At 36.2% G+C, this 24712-nt stretch overlaps 1 protein-coding gene across 8 annotated transcripts in view; it reads right to left on the reverse strand.

Annotated features, from left to right (window-relative positions):
- FER (FER tyrosine kinase) overlaps positions 1-24712 on the reverse strand; it is a 452292-nt gene that overhangs the window by 13701 nt on the left and 413879 nt on the right. For all 8 annotated transcript variants that reach the window (XR_005235731.2, XM_037984945.2, XM_008014098.3 and 5 more), the window contains one exon: positions 2170-2324. Coding sequence is in view for 7 of the 8 variants with exons in the window: in XM_037984945.2 (XP_037840873.2) it covers positions 2170-2324 (155 nt within the window). In the remaining variant the exon portion in view is untranslated. The remainder of the gene's footprint in view (positions 1-2169; positions 2325-24712) is intronic.

A 24712-nucleotide genomic window follows, 5' to 3' on the forward strand; every position in this document is an offset into this window, starting at 1 on the left:
AGGCTACTTAAAAAAGTCCCGCACTATAGATCAAGGATCTTCAGAGACTGGGCGCAGTGGCTCATGCCTGCAGTCCCAGCTACTCCAGAGGCCGAGGTGGGAGGATCGCTTGAGCCCTGGAGGTTGAGGCTGCAGTGAGCCATGATTACGCCGTCGCACTCCAGCCTGGGTGACAAAGTAAGACCCTGTCTCAATTTTTAAAACTCCTTAGACTTGTCCTTATTACTTAAAATGCTTTAGGTCTGGCTGTTAGATATATCCAGAATTGAAACTTTAATTTGTAAATACAACACTTTAGTCGGCTTGAAATTCAAAAAATACACTGTGATCAAGAGGCAGAATTTTACTTGGCAAAACTGTTTAAGAGTAAGAGGACTTTTAAAGGCTATATAACACAGAAAATCTGGCAAACAGAGTTAAGAGCAAATTCTAGAGTTGGATTTTACTGGTAAGACTTTAAGGACTCCCAAACCCAGTTACAGCTTCCTTAGTGCTTGAAAATATTTTGTCATCTAACAAAAACCTTTGTGTAAATATGAGTATTATAATCTCTTATCCTGTGATCATTCCCCTTAGTAATATAATCTGACCCTAGAGTTAATAATAAAAATCACCGCAGAGAGGAATCACTATGGAAAACAGCAGGTCTGCCATTTTCTCTAGATTCTAAGGAATAGTGGAACTGGCTTGCAGTCACTAGAAAGCTCGTAAGAACCTCTCTTGCTGACATGCTGAAAGACAAACTAAGGGTGAGGGTTAGTATCTGTGGTAGCTGGGTCAGCCCCAATCAACTTCCAAACCAATTCCATTCAAAACTTTATCTGGAAAACATTTGGTAGTTCCTCAAAGAGTTAAATGTAAAATTATCATGACTTCTAGTAAATACACAGAATAACTGAAAACTGCCCAAATTTATACAAAAATGGATAAATGGTTGTATATCCATACAGTGAATTATTCAGTCCTAAAAAGGAACGAAGTACTGATACATGATACGACATGAATGAACCTCAAAAATCTTATGCTAAGTAAAATAAGCCAAGACACAAGATATCACATATTATATAATTCCATTTGTATGAAATTCCCATAAGAGCTAAATCCACAGAAATAAAAGGCAGATTGGTGGCTACTAGGGGGCGAGAGGATGAAGAATGAGGGGAGAATGCTTACTGGGGACAGGGTTTTATTTTGGAATGATGAAAATGTTTTGAAACTAGAGGTACTGGTTGTACAACATTGTCGGTTGTACTAAATGCCAATGATTGTTCACTTTAAAGTAATTAATTTTACGGTATGTGAATTTCACCTTAATTTTTTAAAAAAAGCTTTCTCTAATTTAGGAATTAAATTAAGGCATTTATAAATGCTTTACAAATTAGTTCCCATAATGAGGTAATATTTCATTTTAAATCAACAAAGAATCATTTTACGTTTTTATTCAAAACATACCATACCCACTCACCAAGCCATGGCTCATATGCTGCTTCCCTCAATGAAAATGTAATTTCTAATTTCACTTAAAGCACACTCTTTTTTTTTTTTTTTTCTCTTAAATTCTTGAGTTGTCATTCATCTTGTTATGGCCCATTTCATCCCAACCACAGATAATGCAAGTTATATTTATTTCCAATTACAATGACACATAAAAATTCAAGTGAAAAAAATCCCTGCTGTTTTAAAATATAATTCCCATCTCCTTCTTTGCTCAAGATTTATATCAGTTCCACAGACTGAGATGCTAAGAAACCACGTCAATTTCAGAGTGAGAAACTACAGAACTGATTGACTTAATATTTTAGGAACCTAACATTAGATGAGGTTATTGGACCAATTATAAGACATTTGAAAGAAATGATCCAGAGCCACAGCAACACTTACTCTGTATATAATCTATTACAAAGTCATTTTTTGGTATTAAAAACCCTCTCAGATGTACAGTCATATTTAAAAGTACTTATATCTACCTTTTTAATATAGCAATGTTACATATAGAAATCTAATCAATAATTTCAACAAATTAAAAGGTATGAAATTCACTCATTTGTGTTGATCCTTAAATCATTCTAACTTGCATTCTGTGCTACCCCTGTAAATTTTGCTTGTGAATGTTTCGTGCTGATGCTGTTCATTTTTACCACCAAGAAAAAAAAAGTGGTCTATTCTTACCGTAATTAAGAGCTTCTGGTGCTGTCCATTTAATGGGAATCTGCTTTAAGCCAGAAGATGAATACACTCCACCATCCTCTTGACGAGACATTCCAAAGTCACTGATTTTCAGAACATTATTTTCACCCACCAGGCAGTTTCTTGCAGCAAGGTCCCTAGGTTACAATGAGACATAGAAAACGCCTATTAAAATAAATTGAAAGCCACTTTCACATTCATGATTTCCACACTTTGCATTTTTACATTTGCAATGTATTTATAATGAGGTTAAGAATGCTTGTGATTTACCAGTCCTCCTCATCTTTTCTGTCCTAGGTAAAAAACATCCATGAGAACATGCATATGGAATAGGCCACATGCTAGTTTTCTAGGTACCACATATATTTCCATTTAAATAAAAAAACACTGATTCTAGCTTTAAAAGAGAAAATTACAGAGGAGAGGCTAAGCAAACTTGGCATTACTTCTCCTTTGGCTTTCCTAGAGCAGCACTGTCCAATAAAGGAGCCATCTGCCACATGTGCTACTGGACACCTGCAATGTGGTTAGTGTGACCAAGAAACGGGATTTTTCATTTTATATACTTTTAGTTAATTACATTTAAATAGCTGCATGTGCCTAGCAGATACTGAGTAGACTCTGGTAGACAATTCTTAGGGCTTCCCGAAGGTTGGAAAGTGGCTGAGGTACCAGAGAGGTTGGCAACTCTTTTTCTGCTGCATCTGGCCCTGTCTCTCTCTCATCCACCTCATCTTGTCCAGTCTCCCTATCACTTACTATATCCCAGCCATACTGGGCTTCCTTTTGTCCCCAAATGCAGGATGAGTCCCCTAAATGAGGCAAGCTTGTTGCACTGTATATCTTTTGCACTCTAGTGTTCCCCTTTGCCTCCAGTGTTCTTCCAGTTTTGCATAGCTGGCTCCTCTTCATTCGTTCTTAGCCCAAACATTCTCTCTTCAGATAGTTCTTTCCTGACCAGTCTAATCTTCCAAAGTCTTTCTTTGGGGAGGACATTCAATAACCAAATTCATATACAGCCATCCCTTGGGATCCATGATTGGTTCCAGGACCCCCCTCAGATACCAAAATCCAAGGATGCTCAAATCCCTGATATAAAATGGTGTAGATTTGCCATATGCACATGCTCCTGTATACTTTAAATCTCCTGTATACTTTAGATCATCTCTAGATTACTTATAATACATTGTAAATGCTATGTAATAGTTGTTGGAAGTCTATATATGTTTAGTACAGACAGAATCATCTATTAAAAAAAAAAAACTCTCTCTGGATGGTTGAATCCACAGATGTGGAACTTACGGTTACAGTCATATATAAAAAGAATTACATATAACCAAGTGGAGCTTGTCCTAGTAACACAAGGTTGGTTTAACATTTTAAAAGTAATCAGTGTTATTCACTAGAGTAACAGAATATAGGAGGGAAAAACTCGATAATTCCAACTGATGCAGAAAAAGCAATGGACAAAAATTCAAACCCACTGATAAAACTCAACAATCTAGAAATATTAAGGAATTTATTTAACCTGACAAAGGGCATATACAAACAGTTAAATCTCTAACATTACACACTTAAATGGTGAAAGGCTAAATTGTTTTCTATTGAGGTCAAAGCAAGGATACCTGTTTTCACCAGTTCTAGTCAAAGGGATCTCTTGGAAATAATTTTACTTCTTTTCTGATACCTGCCTCTCAGTTTTTCGTGTGTTCTCATATGTCTTTTTCAATTTGAAAATGTGATTTTTTTACATAGAAAATCTTTGGGAATGTTTATAACAAGAACTAGAATTAATGAATTTTACAAGGTTGCAAAAATACACAAAGTATTCTTGTAAGCAGCAAACAATTGGAAAATAAATTCCATTTACAGTAGTACCAATAAGAAAATACCTAAAAATAAGTCTAACAAAAGACAAGTCCTTTATACTTCAAACTACAAAACTTCACTGAAAAAAATCATAAATATGTGAATATTAATATGGCAATTCTTCCCAAATTAATGTATAGATTTAATGCACTCACAACCAAAAATTCTGGCTGATGTGCTGTAGAACTAGATAAATGGAGTCTAAAATGTATATGGAAATGAAGGGTTCTACAATAAAGTAATTTTAAGAAAGGTGTACAAAGTTGTAGGACTTACCTAACCTGATTTCAAATTCCACTAGAAAGCTATAGTTCTCAATATAGTTTAGCATTGGTAGAAATGTTTATAGCTCAATTGAATAGAACAGAGAGGATCTACAAACACACCCACATATGTATAATCAACTAATTTTTTTGGCAGAGGTACAATGGCAAGGTAGTATGCACCTCCCAACTCTAGTCAGTGGGCCAAATGCCATCACCCTTGGTCAGAATGAGTTTTTAGTCACTGCAATGCTTTAGTCATGTATAGAATTTCATTGTTAGTACTTTCTTTAGAGTAATATCTATGTTTTATAGCTACATACACTTCTGTTGTCATAACTATCTTCATTGCACCACCAGTTTAGAGATTTGTTCTCTGAAATGAGGATTACAGTTTTGAGAGGCCAATCTAAAACTAATTTAGAGCTATCTCAACTCAGTGTAAATAAAATTTCAATACCATTTACAGAAAATGCTACTTCCTTTGGGCTGCATTTAGTTCAAGTGAGTGGAAATGGGATCTTTTTGAGATAATCTATGCATTAAATAAAACTTTAGGCCTTTACGCCATAAGCATGCACTGTATAGTCAGCTTGCCAAATATTCTAGTAAGTATTAAAGGAGACAGAATAAAGGATATGGTGTCTGGGCTAAGAAGCCAACAATCTAATTTGGGAGATAAGGCAATCACACACCTTTCTTCCTCCTTTCCTCTCTATTCTCTTCTTTATTAAGCCTACTATTGTCCAGTACTGAGTCACACTTTGGGAGACACACTAGTACTCCCAGCCTCTTCACACATAAAACTGCTAGAGAACAATCAGTGTGAACCTGTGTGTTACAGACTGCAAATCCCACAGGAATTCAGAGGTGAGAAATCTCATAATAGGCTGGTGTTGTCATTCACCCGAGGTATCAGAGATAGCCATATCTCACCACAGGCAGAGGGATATAACAGCAAATGCTGCTCACTGCTAAGGGGAGATGGAAATGTTCCACTTATGTGTGCCTAGTAATCTTATTTATTTGAAGATTCAAACTTCTGAGTGTGTATCAGAGGTGTCCTCCAAGTCATACATAATATGAGACAGGCTAATTAAGGATTAAATAAGAACAGAGAGCAGTTACAGGAACGCCAAGGCCAGCAGGCAATGGAGATGAGTAAATTTTCTTCACTGTCTAGAAAGCACAATGGTGCACATCTTGTTCTGTGGCTATGTTCACTCTTAGAGCATGCCCTACAGTAAGCCAGGAATCACCATGAGGCTGAGCCAGTGTTCTCCTTTGCAATGCTATTTTGCCCCAAGCATTGTTTACTCGCTACTATGATTCTACAAAGTTGGGATTTATTCCTCATGTAAAAAACGAGTTAGAGAAATATTTTTTTTTTTTGGTATAAAAACTATTCCCACTGGGTCTGGATAATACTGAGCCACAAATAACTACTAGCACTTATGAGGAGAAAACCTCTTTAAGGCCCTGGAGTTTCCTGATTCTGGCTGAAACATGGCATAAAACCAACAACCCAGGGAGTGAGGAATAAATGAAGCATACTTCAGTTGCTCTACTATATTCTGACAAAAAGGGGAGAATTATCTTATTATACAAAAGGTATTTAGATAGTTAGCTGCAAGCATATTTGGGGCACACTGCAGTAGTTAAATGCACCAACTTTTAAAAATATATGAATTACATTATTTTCTAATTTTTATATCACTTATACACAGATACATGTTCTTTAAAAATTTAAACACAAAAAATGTGACCAAACGTTTCCCATCAGACTTTGCCAATTCCATTTGACTTATTGTTATAAATTTAGATACATTCTTATTATATAAACTTTGTACCACATGTATATATTTGTTTACAAACCTGACTAACTGTACAGTTCTTGTTCTGACATTTATTCTAATATCATTTGATGTCCTTCAGAAAATGTTAATAATTTCCTCCATACAGGCCAAGTGTACTGCTTGGCAGATTTATTTACTTTTTTTTTTGTTGTTGACAATTGCGAGTATATGGTTCTGTTACTTCTTTCCCCTATTATTCTTAGTTGACATATAATAATTGTACATATTTATGGGACAGTGATATTTTGATATGTGTAAAAAATATGTAATGATCAAATCAGGGTAATTAGCATATCTATAATCTCAAACATTTTTCATTTGTGTCATGAACAGTGAAATCTTCCCTTCTGGCTTCTTGAGAATATAGAATAAATTAACCTTATTCATTCTACACTGCTGCAGAACACCAGAACTCTTTCTATCTAGCTATAATTTTGGTATCTACTAACCCAATCTCTTTCCGTCCTCCCCACCTCTCTACCCTTCCCAGTTCCTGTACCTTACAATTCTACTCTCTTCCTCCACAAGCTTGATTTTTTTTTTAGCTCCCACATGACTGAGAACATGCAGTATTTATCTTTCTATGCCTGACTTATTTTGCTTAACATGATGTACTCCAGGCTTATCCATGTTGCTGCAAATGACAGGATTTCATTCTTTTTAAACAGGTAAACAGTATTCCATCGTGTATGTATACACATCACATTTTCTTTGTTGATGGACATTTAGGTTGATTCCTTATCTTCGCTATTGTGAAGAATGCTTTAATAAACATACATATCCCTTTGATATACTGAGTTTCTTTCCTTTGGACAAATCTGCTGGATCATATGTTCTACTCTTAGTTTTTTTAAAGAAACTTCCCCACTGTTTTCCATAATATGTATATTAATTGACATTCCCAGCAACAGTGTATAAGAGCTTCTTCCTTTTCTCTGCATCCTTGCCAGCATTTGATATTTGTCTTTTGTCTTTTTTTTTTTTTTTTTTTTGAGATGGAATCTTGCTCTGTCGCCCGGGCTGGAGTGCAGTGGCACGATGTCGGCTCACTGCAGCCTCCATCTCCCACATTCATGTGATTCTCCTGCCTCGGCCTCCCGAAGTGCTGGAATTGCAGGCATGAGATGCCGCATCTGGTGTTAGTCTTTTGATGATAGCCATTCTAACTGGGGTGAAATGATATCTCACTGTGGTTTTGATTTGCATTTCCCTAATGATTAGTGTTGAGCTGTTTGAATTTCTTGGATATTCTAGATTTTAGTCCCTTGTCAGATGAACAGTTTGCAAATATTTTCTCCCATTCTACAGGTTGTCTCTTCACTATGCTGATTGTTTCCTTTGCTGTGCAGAAGCTTTTTAATTTAATATAGTCCCATTTGTCTATTTTTGTTTTAGTTGCCTGTGCTTTTGAAGTCATGTTAGCTATAAAACCTTTGCCTAGACCAGTGTCCTGAAGCATTTCTCCTATGTTTTCTGAAGTAGTTTTATAGTTTCAGGTCTTATGTTAAGTCTTCAATCCATTTTTATACATGGTAAAAGCATCAACTTTTAAGTATTATATCGCTTATTAGCTCTTGGAGGTTTGGAAATTTACTTACTCAGCTTTAGTTTTCTCATTTGTGAAATGGGGATAATAATTGTACCTACAACATGCGGTTTTTGTGAGAATTAAATATGTAAACCACTTAAACAGAAAGTAGTCAGTGTCAATAAATGTTAGTCACATACAGATATAAAACTGTAAGTTCATCATAGGAAGACTTGAATTTAGCCTCAGAAACAATGCATCAGGAAATCTGCCTCCTTCCGGTTTCTGATTAGACTCAACTATTTGATAATTTTCTCATCATATGAATATAAAAGACAGTCAGTTTAGTTCTCCTAAAACCAACGTAAATAGTATTTTTACTGTATGCCGGGTACTATTTGAAGCACTTTTCATATGTTAAGTCACTCAGAAATTACTGTACTTATGATCTCCATTCCTATAGATGATAAAACTGAAGCCCAGGAAGTTAATCAACTTGCCCAAGGTCACAAAGCTAGTAAGTGGAGGAAAGCAGACATTGAATCCCAGCAACACAGCTCCAGAGTCTGTAATTTTAGCCACCTACTATAATGCTTCTCAATATAGCTAATAATTCTCTTTCAGAATGTAATCAAATGACACATACCTTAACCCATGGCCAATGGCTATAACTTCTGAATTTTAAGTAGGAGGCAAAATGGATGACCTTTAGGAAAGGAGGTGACACTTCAAACTCCCTCCCTGTCCCCTAAAAAACAACAAAACAAACAGCCTATATATACACATATAAAAATCTGTTTTCTAATAAGCAGCCAAATGTCACCAACTAGCTTTGAAACAATATATGAGTGTCCTGATGAAGGAGAGTAGGACTGCCTGTTTCTTGCAAAATTTTGCACACAGTCACAGAAGTGGAACCATAAGCTGTCTCTTAGAGCACACCAGGAAACTGAGGTTGGGCCAGGTGGGGTGTCTTTGGCAATAGAGGTGGTATGTTGAGCGCTTTTATAAAAAACAAAAACAAAAACAAGGCAATACCATAGCCACTATTTAGCTGAAAGTAATGGGATCAGAGATTGACCAAAAAATAAATGGCTACCCAGCTTCTTCTGCATGTCAGAGGTTGCTTATTTCCATTTCAGAATCTACCTTATTATTTCTTTTGAACAAAATACATATATATGAAATCTCCCTACATTTCTCATTTTCAGTGCACTGCTGATTTCACTCTGTTTTCCATTCATTATACTGTTCCTCATCTCTTCTCTTCCCTTTGCAACCTTCTTTACCGCACTTCATACCTCTCTCTGGTAACTTCTGTGCCCATTACTAATGGGGCACTTATTTCTAAAAGAGGCCCCAAAGGAAGCCTGCAGCTGTAAAACTGTGAAAATTAGTACCATTATTAAAATGTGTCTGTTCTCTTTCTTTGAAGAATTGTTCCAGTGCCACAGACTTCTGGGAGGATGAAAACAGAAGTCCCGCCTCTTTGAATGCAGCTATCAACTGATGTAGAGTGAGAGCATAATTTGTGCTTTTTTGTTCAGGGTTGGTTCAGTGTCCTGCAGATATCTATTGTGAGAGCAAATGACTGCTTATTCTTGAAGCTTCTCTCCTGCTACCTGTCAGGACACTCAGAATACATAGTATTTGAGTCCTCTCATTTACTTAAAGCCACTGTTAAAATGCAAATATGTTACTTGTGGGGAGTACTCATATTTTAGCATAAATATACCACTTACTCATATTTTAGCATAAATTATTTGAATAGATAATTGAATAGACATCAAAGTCTTAAGGGATTAGGAGGACAGGGCTGATATGTTCCGACAGTGGGAAATAATAAGGGAAAACTGGTTGAGCAGAGCAGGCTTGGGTAAGGCATGAAGTAGGCTTTTAAGGAATAGTCAATTTGGGCACTGGGTGAATTCTGAAGGGTATGACAGAGCACTGGGTGGGGGCAACAATGCAGACGTAACTTATAAAAAATTTGTATAGGGCTAGGCCCTGATGTATTTATTCTATACCAGGTTATTTCTTTTCAATAGCAGAGGAAGATCCCACTGGTGGCTTGGATGCCTCAACCACTGAGTCCATTTACTACAGTGGAGGAAGGTTTCTCTCTCTGGAGAAACAGAGGCCTGTGGTGATTCCCTTCAATGAGGTTGCTGCCTGATGGCTGGAACACGAAACAACCAAGTTGTTGCCTGATACAGCTGACTGAATGGGAATCAATTATGGAAAACACTGTTAGTCATCTGGCTTTCCTTAAAATGGCCATGCTCAGCACAGAGAAGAGCTTGCCGCTTTTGGATCTTTTATCTCATTTCCTTGGGTGACTTCCCTATAAGAGAATTCTGGTTGGACATGTACAAGTGCAAATTCCACATATTCTTTTCTTTAGCTTAGAAATCATATTCCTAGATAAAGCAAGGGAACTCATACTAAATATGAATGTTGAAGATAACTCGGAACCAAACACACAGTGATAAAGCTTGTCTTAAATTTACCCCAAAAACCCAAGGGGACCTTTCTTTGCATTTGATTATTGTGATTAATCTGGATGGTTTATAGTTTATGAAATAGGTGCTAAATTTGTATATTCAGATATAAATCTCTCTCAGTCAATGTTGTCCGCTCCCTATCACCTGTGGGCCACATTGTGAAATGAGATATCAAATCTCCAGGCACAAATTTTAAATAAATATTGATCTATTGTTAAACCTCTTAAGATTCTGGTCTAGAGGAACTTGGTGGGGGTACAAATTAAAAACATTTAAGTAAATGTTTTCATCTCTTCAGTTCACAGAAACATATCAAATTTTACTGGGCAATTTAATAACAAAACTGAGCTTTGTCTTAAACAAATTAAAGGCCACTAGCTGTCTGAGGCTACAATAAAATGCACTACAAGGACCTGGCTCAGAAGTTAGCCTTAGTATTGATGGTGATAGCCTCCACTCCTAAAAGACTTCTGGAAGAGAGATTTAAAAAATATACACCCACTCCCATTCTGAGACTATGAAGTGAAAATAGAAGTACTTGCCTGAGTGACAAAAAACATAACTTAAAATGTTATACTTGGATGCAATAAGTTACCTGAGCAACAGACAGAAAAAAGTGACAAAACCACTCCTTACTGAATAGCCAACATGATAATGGCTATCATTTATTGAGTGCTTTATATGTGCCAGATACCATTTTAAATGTCTTTCATATAACCCCCATGCTCTTTCAATACTCAACTTCATGCATACTAATCTGTACACTACATACTTCCACAGATTTTTTCCATAAGCAATGATGCAAACATTTGCATTGTTGGAAGTTCTGGACTAGGGATTAGTAGAGTTTTCACCCAGTTTTTTCTTAAAGCTATATAAGCTTATATGTTCCACATTTTCCTGGACCTTGGAAATGAGAGCACCAGTTCTTGATTTTCTGAGCATGAGGGCTGCTGAATAATGTCAAACAATTTTATGATCCTTTGCACCACACATCAACCCAGATGTCATGTTTTATAATGGCTGACAGCAAAAATACAACATGACGAAAAGTTACTAAGAATTTGACAATGTTTTGAAGTGAATTTACACTCTACTAATCATACCAATAAAAGAATAGTGCATATAGATAGATATATACAGACATTATTCTGTATCAGATGATGCTGGATAGACACTTGGAACACTTGCAGTAATTTGGAGGAACAGGGGTCCATGGTGCACCAGCTGGTGGCCAGCATATGACCCTTTCAACTCTAACATTCTGTACACTCCAGGTTAAAGGCATTGTCTTCCTGTAAGTAGCCAGATGAATCTAGCCTCACAGAGGTGGTAGATGGCCCTGGCAAAGAGCTTTCCATGTTGCCAGTACAACAGTGGGTGTCAGCAGCTAATGAATGCAAGTCACACTCAGAGGGTAAGTTAGAAGAGTTCCACTACCCAGGAGCTCTACTATAACAATGCATGTATCCTCTGGCTTGCCTTCACTGAATAACTGTGGGTTACAACCAAGAAATCACATTTCCCAATCCTGTAAGAATATTGGCAACCATTGATTGACACCTATTATGTGTTAGGCACAATGCTAGGAACTTAACCTATTATCCCTAATCCTAACAATCACATTCAGAGGCATACATGTCTTTGTATATGGTTACAGAAACAGGCTCAGAGATTAAATAACTTGCCCAACATCACATAGCTGGTGACTGAGTATGGAATCTATCTTGCTCCAAAGTCCTAGTTCTTTGTTTTCCACAGTGTTGAGTGTTCTTTTGGTTTCTTTGAAATACTATTCATTTTATCTTGATAAAAGTTATACTCTTTAATCCCTGAGTAGATAGATTTCTGCCATTTTGTTCCTGGGAACTATTTTCTTTCCCATTTAAGATTAATGAAATAAATCCCCTGACTTGGTACTTAGGCTATGGAATAAGAATATATTGGGAGGACTAAAATATGCATTTTTTCTATTCTATTTTCTATAAGGGCATATAACAATTCCTCTATAATCATTTGTTATCGTTTATAATTTCATGAAGTGATATACATAGTCACACTAAGACCTAAATTAAGATATAAGAGGCACATAAAGATACAGAGCAACTGTGTAATCTGTGACGCACAAGGTGCCATAATGAGCCTCAGGAACATTTAAATTTTTATTGTCTGCAAAATGTTCAGCTACTAATGAACAAATACACCTGAATTATAGTGGAATGCACCTAGATTTAGATACTGAATCATCTGCAGTGGTTAACTCTTTGTAGGATTTTCTTCTTTGTACAAGGGATGCCACTGACTTTGTACTTTACCAAGAGTGTCAATTATGGACTGTGTCCCCTAAATTCTCCCAACCAGACAGCTTTATGATCAGCTTTCACATTTACCTCTGGTTTGGGGATGTCTGACTCCTAGGCCACACTCCTGGGTGGCAGATGGCAAACTCCTCATCTGGCATATCATCACAAAAAGCATTTTTAGAATAGTTTTGGTCCCTACATACAAAGGGGAAATATATTTATTGTTGCACCACTATTCTGTTAATGGAAAACCGTTTTCAGTATTTATAGGAATTCAAAAGAAGTAATGACTTTCTTTTATGTATCTCAACAGTTCCTTCTTTGCCTCCCATTTACATTCCTTTAAAATGAAATTTTCATTATTCCCATTTCAATTTCTAATGTTGCTTTCTATGTTTATGAAGTAATATCCCAGGTGACTTTATAATAAATTTCCCTTTAGTCCTATGATTGCTTGCAGTGTACAAAACTGAAATAGAGTCTAAGTTATGAATACAGGTCTATTTTACAATAATTCATTTTTATCTTGAAACAAAGATCTAAAATTCAATTTCTTTTCTGTCTCTATATATTTTCTTTCCATAGTCAGGAAAGCTTGCTTTATCTTTGTTCAATTTTAATTCTGCATTATGTTTGATAAGACTTTATGGTATTAAGACTTGATTTCATATGCATAGCTACTTTTCTTGTAGTTCTACAAGATAAAGGTTTTAAAAAATATTTACCTAAAATATTCACCAAATGTCCTTCTATGATGACTTGCTATTCATTCGTGATTCTTCGATGTAATTCATAAAAAATGTGCATTGTGCATTCATGAAGGATACTTGTCTGAGCAAATATTAACTTCGCATATACATGTGTCCTTTTGGTCTCTTAATGAAATTTACTTTTACTAACTTGCAGACCACAGTTACATAAAAGTGTCTGGTGGACAAAATAATTTATATAAATGTAAAATTTATAATGCCTGAAGGGTTTGGAAGAATTCTGGCAAATTTATAGCACTTTCCAAATTACAAGAAGAAAAATATGACAGCTGCTTAACAGCATTCGGCAACAGTGTACAGCAATGGAGGCAAGTGGGTATCATAGGATCTTGGTGAAATTCAGTGAATTACTTTTGTAAGAACCAGGACATAGGATTTTAGAATTCTATGAAATATCAAATGGTCATTTTAGTGCTATTAGGTAGTAGACCTTTTAGATTATTCAAAATATGTTTTCAACATGCCAGTTTATGATAAATAATACAAATGAGGTATGGGGAAGGGGCTTCCATGCCCTCTCTGGGTGTGCTGCCCTCCAGAACCTGCCTCATCTTTAGCTATCTGGAAGCTCTGGAAACACTGTCCTTTTGGGTTTTTATGCAGGCTTCATTACACAGGCATAATTGATTAAACTGCTGGTGACTAATTTACCTTCAGCCCTCCTTCCCTCCCCAGAGATTGGGGGATGGAGACAAAAGTCCCAACCCTCCAGTCATGCCTTGGTCGTTCTGGTGACCAGGCCCCATCCTGAAGCTCCTGAGGGGTTGCCAGCTGTCAGTCAACTCATTAGCATATAAAAAGACATCATTTATGCCAGGAAAAGGGGACAAAGACCAAATATATACTTCACAATATCACAGTCAACTCCCAGTCTTCTAACGGGATCTGTTACATCCAAAGGATATATAACTTAACTTAAAATATACTAGAATTCATTTAGTCATTAATACTGTAATGTGTCCAGTTCATCATATTGTATGAATATACTCCCAGAATGAGGCCACTCAGGTTTGCAGGCTTCCAAAGCAGGAGTAGTCTCAGAAAATATACAGGTTCATTCTTTCAGGCATTTGGTATAATTAAGTTAAAAGACAATGTCATCTCTTGCTCTGAGCCTCTTTTAAGGTAATATAATATTGGATTTCTGTCATATAACCCATTTGTTTATTTCTTTACCCTCAGCTACTGTTTTTCCTTCTGTTCATTCATACTGAAACTTTTCTACCTTTGGAAGGGACATTAGGTTTGACTATCCTGCTTGTCTAGACTCTAGGCAACAATCCTAGTCCAGCAAGTACCTCCTCCTCAGACCATTCCCATTCAGATAGGGTAAGGTTACACTGGGGCAGAACTAGTAGGCTATTTTTACCATCAGGCAATATAGTTGCATTCATTGTTAACTCCAATTCTGGCAGAAGGCCCTCAGGAAATCTGACATAAGGTTTAAGAACTGTAGTTACAAAGTAATTAGAGTCTATATTTGCAACTACTTTTAAGACCTTGTTATTTTGGCACAAATGGTAATGAATCTGACCTTAAATACATGCCAAAGACAAAACGTAACTTGGACTACAAAATGTCCAAAATGTTTGACAATGATGGTGGAGAAAAGAGACAATCATTTCTGGTTATTTGATCTGGGAACTGAATCAGGAAACATTACTAAGTCTCTATTATGCAGATGAATTTGTATGTTCTAGGAACACAGCAATCTATGTTTATTGACTGAGAGATACACAAAAACCCTTACTATTTTAAAATGGAATAGACATAACTTCCAGTTTACTTTGGAGTTTTTGCAAAGTACCATTTCTGTTAATCTTATAATCACACAGAATTTAGCCATGTAAAACAGGATATTCATTCATGTATATGTATGTACATATCAACCAGCTGGCACACCATTCATTTATTGAGATCTTACTCATAGCAAGTCCTCTGCTATATACTGCAGATACAGATAAACTAATTCCTTCCCTCAAAGAGTTCAATTCCATAAGAAGAGACAGTTATGCAAACCCATAAATTGCAATATTGAAAATTTCAAGTTTGAAGGTAATGCTCAGAGGTAGGCTCTCAGAGAGTCGTGGTATGAAAAATGAAGCCATAACATTTTGTATTTCTCCACCCTTTGGTATCTAGGCTAACCTAGCAGAATGTGGTGGAAGTGACGGTATGAAGTTCTGGAGTGTAGGCCACAAGATACCTTGCAGCTTCCAACTTTTGTCTTTCTGGAACATTCCTAATATCATGTAAAGAAGCCCAGGTGAGAAACCATGTCGGATGAGAGGGACTCAACCTACAGCCAGCATAAAGGCCCCAGACATGTAAGTGTGAGGGTATGTTATACTCTCCAGCACTGGTAAGGTTACTGATGACTGAAGCCACAAAAAAGATTCCTGGGTAGAACAGTGGAAAACCATTCAGCTGAGCCCAGCACAAACTGTTAACCCAAACTGACAGAACAATAAGAAAATAAAGTTGTGTGTTAAGACATTATACTTTGAGACACTATACTATAAGACAAAATACTTTGGGGTGGTATTTTATGAATCAATAGATAACTGATACAACATATTTATTAATAGTGCAAATGATAGCTCAACAGTAAGAATGGGCAGAGTTGGGGTTAGAGATGGAAGAAAAATGATCACTGTTCAGGGAGGGAACGAAGCTAATTACTTGCTTCTTTCTCATTCACACCTGATAGAAAGCTGTTGCAGGTGCCTTCTCATTGGTGTAATAATGTCTTCTGTCTTGGCTTCTCCAACTTTGAATTTGTTTTAACTGGTTTGTTATGAGTTACAAACCTAAATTTTCCCTCTTCCAAGCTTTGCTGCACCGATATCTGCCAGGCTATTAAGTCATATCTCTGTTAAAATATACCCCAACAGACAGACAAGATGGAAACCCTGTGGCTAACATGAGAAAATGAAAAAAAAGAAAAAAATCTCATGGCTAGTAGGATGAGGGGTTGGTCCCAATGTTATGCCATAAGTTTTCCTGTAATCAAGCAGAAACCAGCTCCTGAGAAGCATTGCTGAAACAACTATAGCTGGAAATTTTCCCAACCAACCCTGACAGACTGCTGGATGCCAGCTGACAACCCCTGCCCCCTGCCTTGCGGTCCTGCCATAACTCAAATTGGAAGAGGACCTGTTTTATAAACATTGTTTATTGATAGACAGCCAGTTTCAGTCAGCTGAAGGCTGCACACAAATTGTCTTTATGTCAAAAAAGGTGAATTATAGGGCACGAAGAGCCAAGTCCCACTTTACTTTAATACTAAAATGCCACCATAGAGTGAACATGGGATGTACGTTACATATGTTTACCATCCACTATGCAAGTGCCTGATTTACCTCATGAATAGTCAGTCACAGATTTTCTCCAACTCTGGTCAACATGTACATAACACTGAGTCTGTGAGACATATATATACCAGTTCGCCCCTCCCACCTGTGTGGTGTGCATTTCATTTCCCTGAAAGTGGTCCTTCCCTGATCTGAGGATAGTTTCTCCCTCCGAAATTCATGTTGTCTCCTTTTCTTCCTCTGTGGATCTGATGGTCTTTTGTTAACATCTTCTAGGCACTGCTTCTTGGAATACCTCTGGTGCCAGCAAATGCCATGCCCCAAGGGTTCTACCCTGTCCCAAGTTTCTGTACTACCACTTTTAGTCTGATATAAAGAGAAGAAAAATTTAAACCTGGCATATTGAAACCATTTAATTTAGAGGTACTCGAATTAGAGCAATATAGAGATAATGATGACCCCGGGTCATCAATAAAGGTCACATGTAAGTGTGAGGGATATACCTGGTGTCAGAAAGTAGTAACATGTGATAGATGATTTATAATTGTTTCCATAAAAAATTTATTCATTCAAAAAATATATATGTAGCACTTACTACTTGCCAGGCACTGTTCTAGGCAAGGCAGGGAACAACAAAAGACAAGAATTTATGTCCTCATGGAACTTTTATGCTCCTCTGATAGGACCTAGTTAAATAATACATCATCAAATAGTACACATAAAAAAGAATTACTCAAGGATCTATTCCTTATAATGTAAAAAGGGAATCTACAAAAGGGGAAGAAGTGGGGAGCAAAAAACAGAAGCAAAGAAGTAAGACAATTATCACTACATAATTGTTGATTCATCTGTTTAGAAAATGGAGACAAAATTTTAGATGGCGTCAACATGCCAAGTGGAAGGAAGGAAGTAAAAAGTAAAAATATGCCAAAGTTGCTTTCCTGTTCACATACATGAAAAGAAGGATTAGGATGTAAAAGGCAACACTGGTAAGACGTATATGCTACCAAACAGAAGGTGTGACAATATTGCTATCAGGAAATGTAATTTGAGGAAAAGGCATCAATTAGAATAAAAAGAACCGTATTTCTAAAAGGTAGAATTCATGAAAAAGATATGTTAATGATACTAAATGGCAAATGCAGCAAATATAGTGAAAACAACAAGAATCAAGACACATTGTAAGAGCAAGAATAAAAGAAGCACAATTCAATACAGACATAGACATGATTCAGAAAGGAGCAATATATAAAACATGTAATAGGTGGAATGTCAGCAATATCAGCACAAATGGAGTAGGCAGCATTAGAAGCAAGTATCAAACAGGGACCAGAGGACCTCCTCCTAAGCAAAGAGCAACTTAGTTAACAATAGTAAAGGAAAATGGAGGCCACCTTGGACTATCTTAATACTATCACTAATGGAAGACAGGGTCATGCAAATTCCATCCATGTGAAAACAATCAGTAATTATTGAATAACATACTACACCAGTGTGTGGTCTCATTATTAAATAGGCACTGATGTCATTTTGGGAAGTTGTGTCTGCTTCGCAGGTCAGCTTATTTGAAGCAAGGCTGATGAAGGCCTCTGAAAATACCTTACTGGGAGCAAATGTGTCTCTGAGAAAGAATGAGCCAATCTACTAGGACTTTCCAGCTATAATCTCAAACATTATTTTTAAATGTTAACTGGTTTAGGTTTTGTGCAGCTTAGGTATTTGGGTGACTGACTACTAATTCAACAAGACGCAAAACAACCATTAGGCAATAAGGAATTCACTTTATTTTCTGAATGTTTTCATAATCTATTAGCTATAGAATAGACATAGAAACCTCATCAAACTGCCATGAAGTTATTGTCTAAAACCCTATCAGACATTCAGAATAGTTTAAGGTTTTCCTTATATTCCAAATCATATTTATGTTAGATGATCAAAGAATACACTAAGTAGTAGAAATGTTTTTTTAAAAATATGTTTAATATTTTATTCAATTTTTTTTAGGCCGGGTGCAGTAGCTCATGCCTGTAATCCCAGCACTGTGGGAAGCCAAAGCAGGGAGGATTGAGCACAGGAGTTCAAGACCAGCCTGGGCAACATAGTGGGATCCTGTCTCTAATTTAAAAAAATGTAAACCACAATGAGATATCACTGCATACCCACCAGAATGACAAACTCAAGACTGACCGTAACAAGTGTTGATAAAGACATGAAGAAATAGCAGCTGTCATACATTGTTGGTGAGCACATAAAGTGGAACAACCATTTTGGAAAACAGTTTAGTAGTTTCTTACAAAGCTAAATGCAAATTTTTTACATAGAACCCAGACAGTCACCTAGATATTTTCTCAAGAAAAATAACACACTGACACAAAGACTTACATATGACTATTCAGAGCAGCTTTCTTTGTAATGGCCCTAAACTGGAAATAACCCACCTGTTTATCAGCTGGAGATTGGAAAACAAACTGTAATACATTCATACAATGAAATACTCCGAAATAAAAAAGCATAAACTAACATACGCAATAACATGGATAGATCTGAAAAGCATTATAAGTTTAAAAAAAAAAAAAAAAAGCTAGGACAAAACATACTGCATAGCTTGATCTAAAAGAAATTTTAGAAACGTCTAAGCTACAGTGACAGATGAGTGGTTCCCTAGGGCCAGAGATAGGTAAAGGGTACTGACTACAACACAGTGCAAGGGAACTTTTGGGGATGATGGAAGTGTGGTAATGATTACATGACTATACATATTTGGCAAGACTCATCAAACTGTACCTTAAAATTGGTGCATTTTGTATTTATAGAGAAATAAAAGTGATTTAAAAAATAGTAAGGCACCTTAAGATTCTCATAAATATATAATAGTCATAAGCAAGTCTTTGTGTGAATCTGTTATTTTTCCTCAGTAAATATCTATTTGTAACTATATAAAATTATAAAGTTAAGGGTGTTACTAATAAAGAACTTGAGATGGCATGTTACTGTGGATTTTTTTACATGGGATTGCAAAACAGGGGCCACACAGTCAAATTTAGGTTAAACTCCAGAAAATAAATGTATTAAAATGCTTCCGAGGATAAGTTTTCTGCTTTTTAAAAATTATTTTGGTGGGCTTTTTGTTCAATCATTTCCATAAGACCAGCACCCTTGTGGACTGTATTTGTGAGAGAGAAAGGCTTGCTGGGGAGCGTGAGGCTCTAATGTAGCGTTTTCTAATACTAAACAGGATCTAGATGGCACTTACATTTTTCATTTTGGCCTTTTTTTTTTTTTGATAAAACAGTACAAGTAAAATTCAATAAACTATTTTTGCATTTATTTTAAAGATATTATCCCATGGAAAAAAATGGCGTTTCTATTAATATCCAAATAAAGTAATGATATGACTGTCTTAAGGGATTATAATGACCAAGTCTTTCAAAAGAAAGAACTTTTATGAAACAGATTGAGTTATACTATGAAATGTTACTCATTTTTACACCCTATTTGAGTTTTAAAAGCTATTAACAGTAAAAAAATGACTTGAAAGTAAAGCATTCCTGAAAAAGTACATACATATTTTAGACCACTAAAAAACATTTACAAGAAAAAAAAAAACTCTGTTAAAAAGTAGGTAAAGGACATGAACAGACTCTTCAAAAGACAACATATATATGGTCAACAAGCATATGAAAAACTCAACATCATTGATAATTAGAGAAATGCAAATTAAAACCATAACGAGATACCATCTCATACCAGTCGGAATGGCTATTATTAAAAAGTCAGTAACAGATGCAAGTGAGGTTGTAGAGAGAAAGAAAGGTTTATACACTGTTGGTTGGAGTGTAAATAGTTCAATAATTGTGGAAGACAGTGTGGTGATTCCTCAAAGACCTAGAAACAGAGCTACCATTAGACCCAGCAATCATATTGGGGTTGCATTGGGGTCTAATATATGGGCATATACCCAAAGGAGTAAAATCATTCTACCATAAATACACATGTATGCATAGATTCACTGCCTCACTATTCACAATAGCAAAGACATGGAATCAACCTAAATACCCATTAATGGTAGACTGGATAAAGAAAATGTGGTACACATACAGAATGCAGCTGAAAAAGGAATGAGATCATGTCCTTTGAAGGAACATCTTTAGCAAACTAACGCAGGAAGACAAAACCAAATGCCGCATGTTCTTGCTTATAAGTGGAAGCTAAATGATGAGAACACGTGGATACATAGAGGGGAATAACAAACACTGGGGCTTATGAAGGGTGGGAGGAGGGAGAGGGTCAGGAAAAATAACCTACTAAGTCTAGTGAGTACTAGACCTAATAGGGTGACAAAATACTCTGTACAATTAAACCCCCATGACACAAGATTACCAATCTAACAAACCTGCATATATACCCCTGAACTTAAAATATTTCAAGATTTTTATGGCCTCCTAATTTTAAATCTACAAATATTACTTACAAAAGCATCCTACAGACACTATTTGAAAAGGATATTTAAATAATGAACCTTTTATAAACAACGAAGCTGTAAGAGGAATACATTAACAACATTCAGCATCTTACTTTAAGCCATCTCTCCTATTTTTCCTATTTTTAATCTTACATATTACTTTCTCTTGATCTTTGCACTCAGTGTTTATGTATGACAAGTACTCAAAAGCCTTTAGTGCACCTTGAAGAGACAGTATTTGAAAAAGGTCATTATGCTAAGAATGGCAAAGAATAAAATAATATACCACAGTGTGGCTTTTCCCCAACTCCCACATGTAGCATCCATCAGTCTTTCAGATTCCCAAGAGAAGGTTCAGGTATTAGAGGTCTATTTTTATCTTAAATTCAGAATTTAGATAGAAAAATTCTCTAGGTGTTCTTATACAGCTACACAATTGGTCTGGTCCCAAAGGTTGGTTTGTTCCTTCTTCTATGACCCAGACAGTTGACATTCTGCTTACTAAAACAGACTCAGAGAAGAGCAGGCAGTGCTTTTCAAGGGCTGCCAAATTATGTCTACTTTGGCATTTTATAATTAGACAAAATTAAAGGCAACATTAATGAAAACAATATCTAGACATAAGAAGGTTACTTGAACCAGGATTGGATGAATTTATTTAGCACAGAGAACCAAAATTTAATAGCTCTAAGAATGAATTCCTAAAGTAGGGAAGGCATTTTATGGGATGGGATAGTATTTTGCACAGCAAGTTATGACTGGATGCTTCCAGAACAGGATTTTTCTTGTTATGAAACACAACACCATTTGCAATTATGCATATAATATTTCTTCAAGAAAAGTTATTGAGAAATATAGAAAAGGAGTTGAGAAATATAGAAAGGAGTTGAGAGAAAATGAACTGAACCAGTTTGCATTTAGCACACAGCAAGGTTTCCCGGTGGACAGGATGCCTCATGAATCTCTTCTCATCCCTGTCATTTGATTCATCACTGTTTCTTCCTATGAAGTCTGCAGACATGCCCATCAGTATCACTGAGTGTGAAATCTGACTGAATCTCTAAGAGTTACCTGTATAGTTCCATAGGCTAACTTTTAATTTTAGGGGAAGAAATCTATTTAGGATGCCTTGTTTTTACTGTACTACATCTGAATGTAGTAAGCATGAATGACATTCCAATCTATCACTAAATATTTACTTGATTTGAGACAGAAAGATAGCTTTGGTTCACTTCTTTCCTCCCAGCAGATGCTCTTTGCAAGGTTTAAGTTGGGATCCCCATCCCCACCAAATGTAGTCTTTCTCTTTGTCACTTTAATAACCATCACTAGGAAAACAGAAAAGGTAAGTAAATTAAAACTAGTCAATGGCTTTTTATCAGTGCAGATCATCTGCTTAGTAGATTACTGCTGCCACAGACTATTTTTGTGCAAAGCCTCTATGAGAGGCCTGGGGAGGGTGGATTGCGACTATTCGCAGACTCTAGTCTGTGCCACTGCATTCATAATTTTGACCTTCAAATGTTCCTGAAGTATATTTCCAAGTAAAACTGCTTCCTTTGGCACCTGTCTATCAGCATAATCCCGGAATCTCATTTTGTGAAACAGGATTCTACTGACAGTGTTTAAAGAAGTCCTTTAGTACTGACTGTACTACACACCCCACATTTATATACTCCTTGACAATTACTGTCTTATAAATTAACATCTATTTTATATTTTTCTTGACATGTATTTTCTCTCTAATAAGGTTTTAAGCCCTTTAAAGAAAATAACTACTTCAAATTGCCATTAGCATGAATTCATTCATTCAACAGAGTCATCCTTGTTCACAGTACCAACTGGTTACTGTGGGAGTTATAGCATGTAATTAAAACACAACATAGAATGAGAGATGCTGCTATAAACACAAAAATATGTGATAGAAAAGGTAAAGATTATTTCTGATTGGTGAATGGCAGGAAAATTTGTGAAGGAAAGACTAAGTTGAGCCGATTGAAAGAAGAGTAGGATTTTTAGAACTATTTTAAAAGTTGAAAATAACATCTATTCTTTTGTTTTCCTACTGTAAAAGCACAACAAGTTTACTGATAAAATATAGAAAAGCCAAAAGAGGGGTGGGGGGAATAGCAGCTTTTACCCAAATGGTCAGAGATAATGACTGTTAATACCAGGTTGAATATGCCTAAAGTTTGTTCAGCAGTTAATGTTTTTTAAATGTGATTAAACGTACCATATTATATCCCTTTTGTTTTATCTAGCAATGTATCTTTTCATAATCCCACAAAATTATTTTTAATGACTGAATTTAAAATTATTTTAATAATTAATTTAAATGACTTTCATTATTGGTATTCATGAACATACTAATAATTATTTCAGATATTTTAGCTTCAAAGAATAGGTATGATTCTAAGATATGGCAGAAAAGGCAGAGAGAAAGGAAGAGCATTCTAAGGAGAAGGTATAACCTGAGCAGAGGCAGAGATGAGAAAGTGAGAAGTGACTTCAGGGAACAACGAGTACTTCTGTTTTTGAGAGGATCAGTAGGTCCTAAATTCATGAAGGCACTCAAGCTAGATTCTGGAGAGTCTCAAATGCTAGCTATCATCCGAAGGCAATGTTGAGTCACTAAAGATTTCTGAAGAGAGGTGTGATGGACAGAGCTGAGATTTAAAAGAATATTGAAGCAAAAGTAAATGGTAGAATGAATGACAAAATGGAGGCTATAATTCTAGCAGAGGACTGACATTCTTAACTGAAGCATTCTCCCTGCCATCACTTTTTCCTAACTCATCCACAGACTCCCAGCTTCTTTATATAAAATATAGACTAATTTTGATTTTTATTATTTTTTGAGACAGGGTCTCAATCTGTCACCCAGGCGGGAGTGAAGTGGTCTGATTAGTGAAATGATCACTGCAGCTTTGACTTCTGGGTTCAGGTGATTCATCTGCCTCAACTGCCCCAACCCCGACCTCTGACCCCCAGCATATGGGACCTACAGGCATGTGCCACCAAGCCTGGCTAAGTTTTTGGTATTTTTTTGTAGAGACAGGGTTTCATCATGTTGCCCAGGCTGGTCTCTAAGTCCTGGGCTCAAGCAGTCTTCCCACCTCGGCCTCCCAAAGTGCTGGGGTTACAGGTATGAGCCATTGTGTCTGGCGTATTTAAAAAACACACGCACACCTTTTTTTTCTTTTGTTTTCTTTTAGCTCTCTCCCTTCTTCATCTAGCTAAATCCTATGCATTCTTCAAAACCTAACTCAAGCATTGTTACTTTTGGAAAGGTTTTTCTATGTTACCATGGCAATATTCATCATGTTTCTCATTGAACAGTAATCATAGCTTTGTCTGACTCTGTCTCAAATGTCAGCTTCATGCAGAACTTCTTATGTGAGTTGGAACCTCAATACCGAGGTAGATGCTTTACAGTAGTTCTCAATACATGTTTGTTGAATAAATGCATCAAAGTTCCCAAGTCCCCAGTATTCAAAATGCCACTTACACTGTGAAATTAAATTTCTATCAGAGAAGTTCTGAGTAGGTAAACTAAAATCCACACTTTTAGAAATAATGAAAATTCCATAAAAATGGAAAGCCATTAAGGAAAATAAGTCAATTATTTTTTGGAAGCGTGTCCTCACAATAGGAAA

This window comes from Chlorocebus sabaeus, chromosome 23 (genome assembly GCF_047675955.1).
Source record: "Chlorocebus sabaeus isolate Y175 chromosome 23, mChlSab1.0.hap1, whole genome shotgun sequence".
Taxonomy (NCBI): domain Eukaryota; kingdom Metazoa; phylum Chordata; class Mammalia; order Primates; family Cercopithecidae; genus Chlorocebus; species Chlorocebus sabaeus.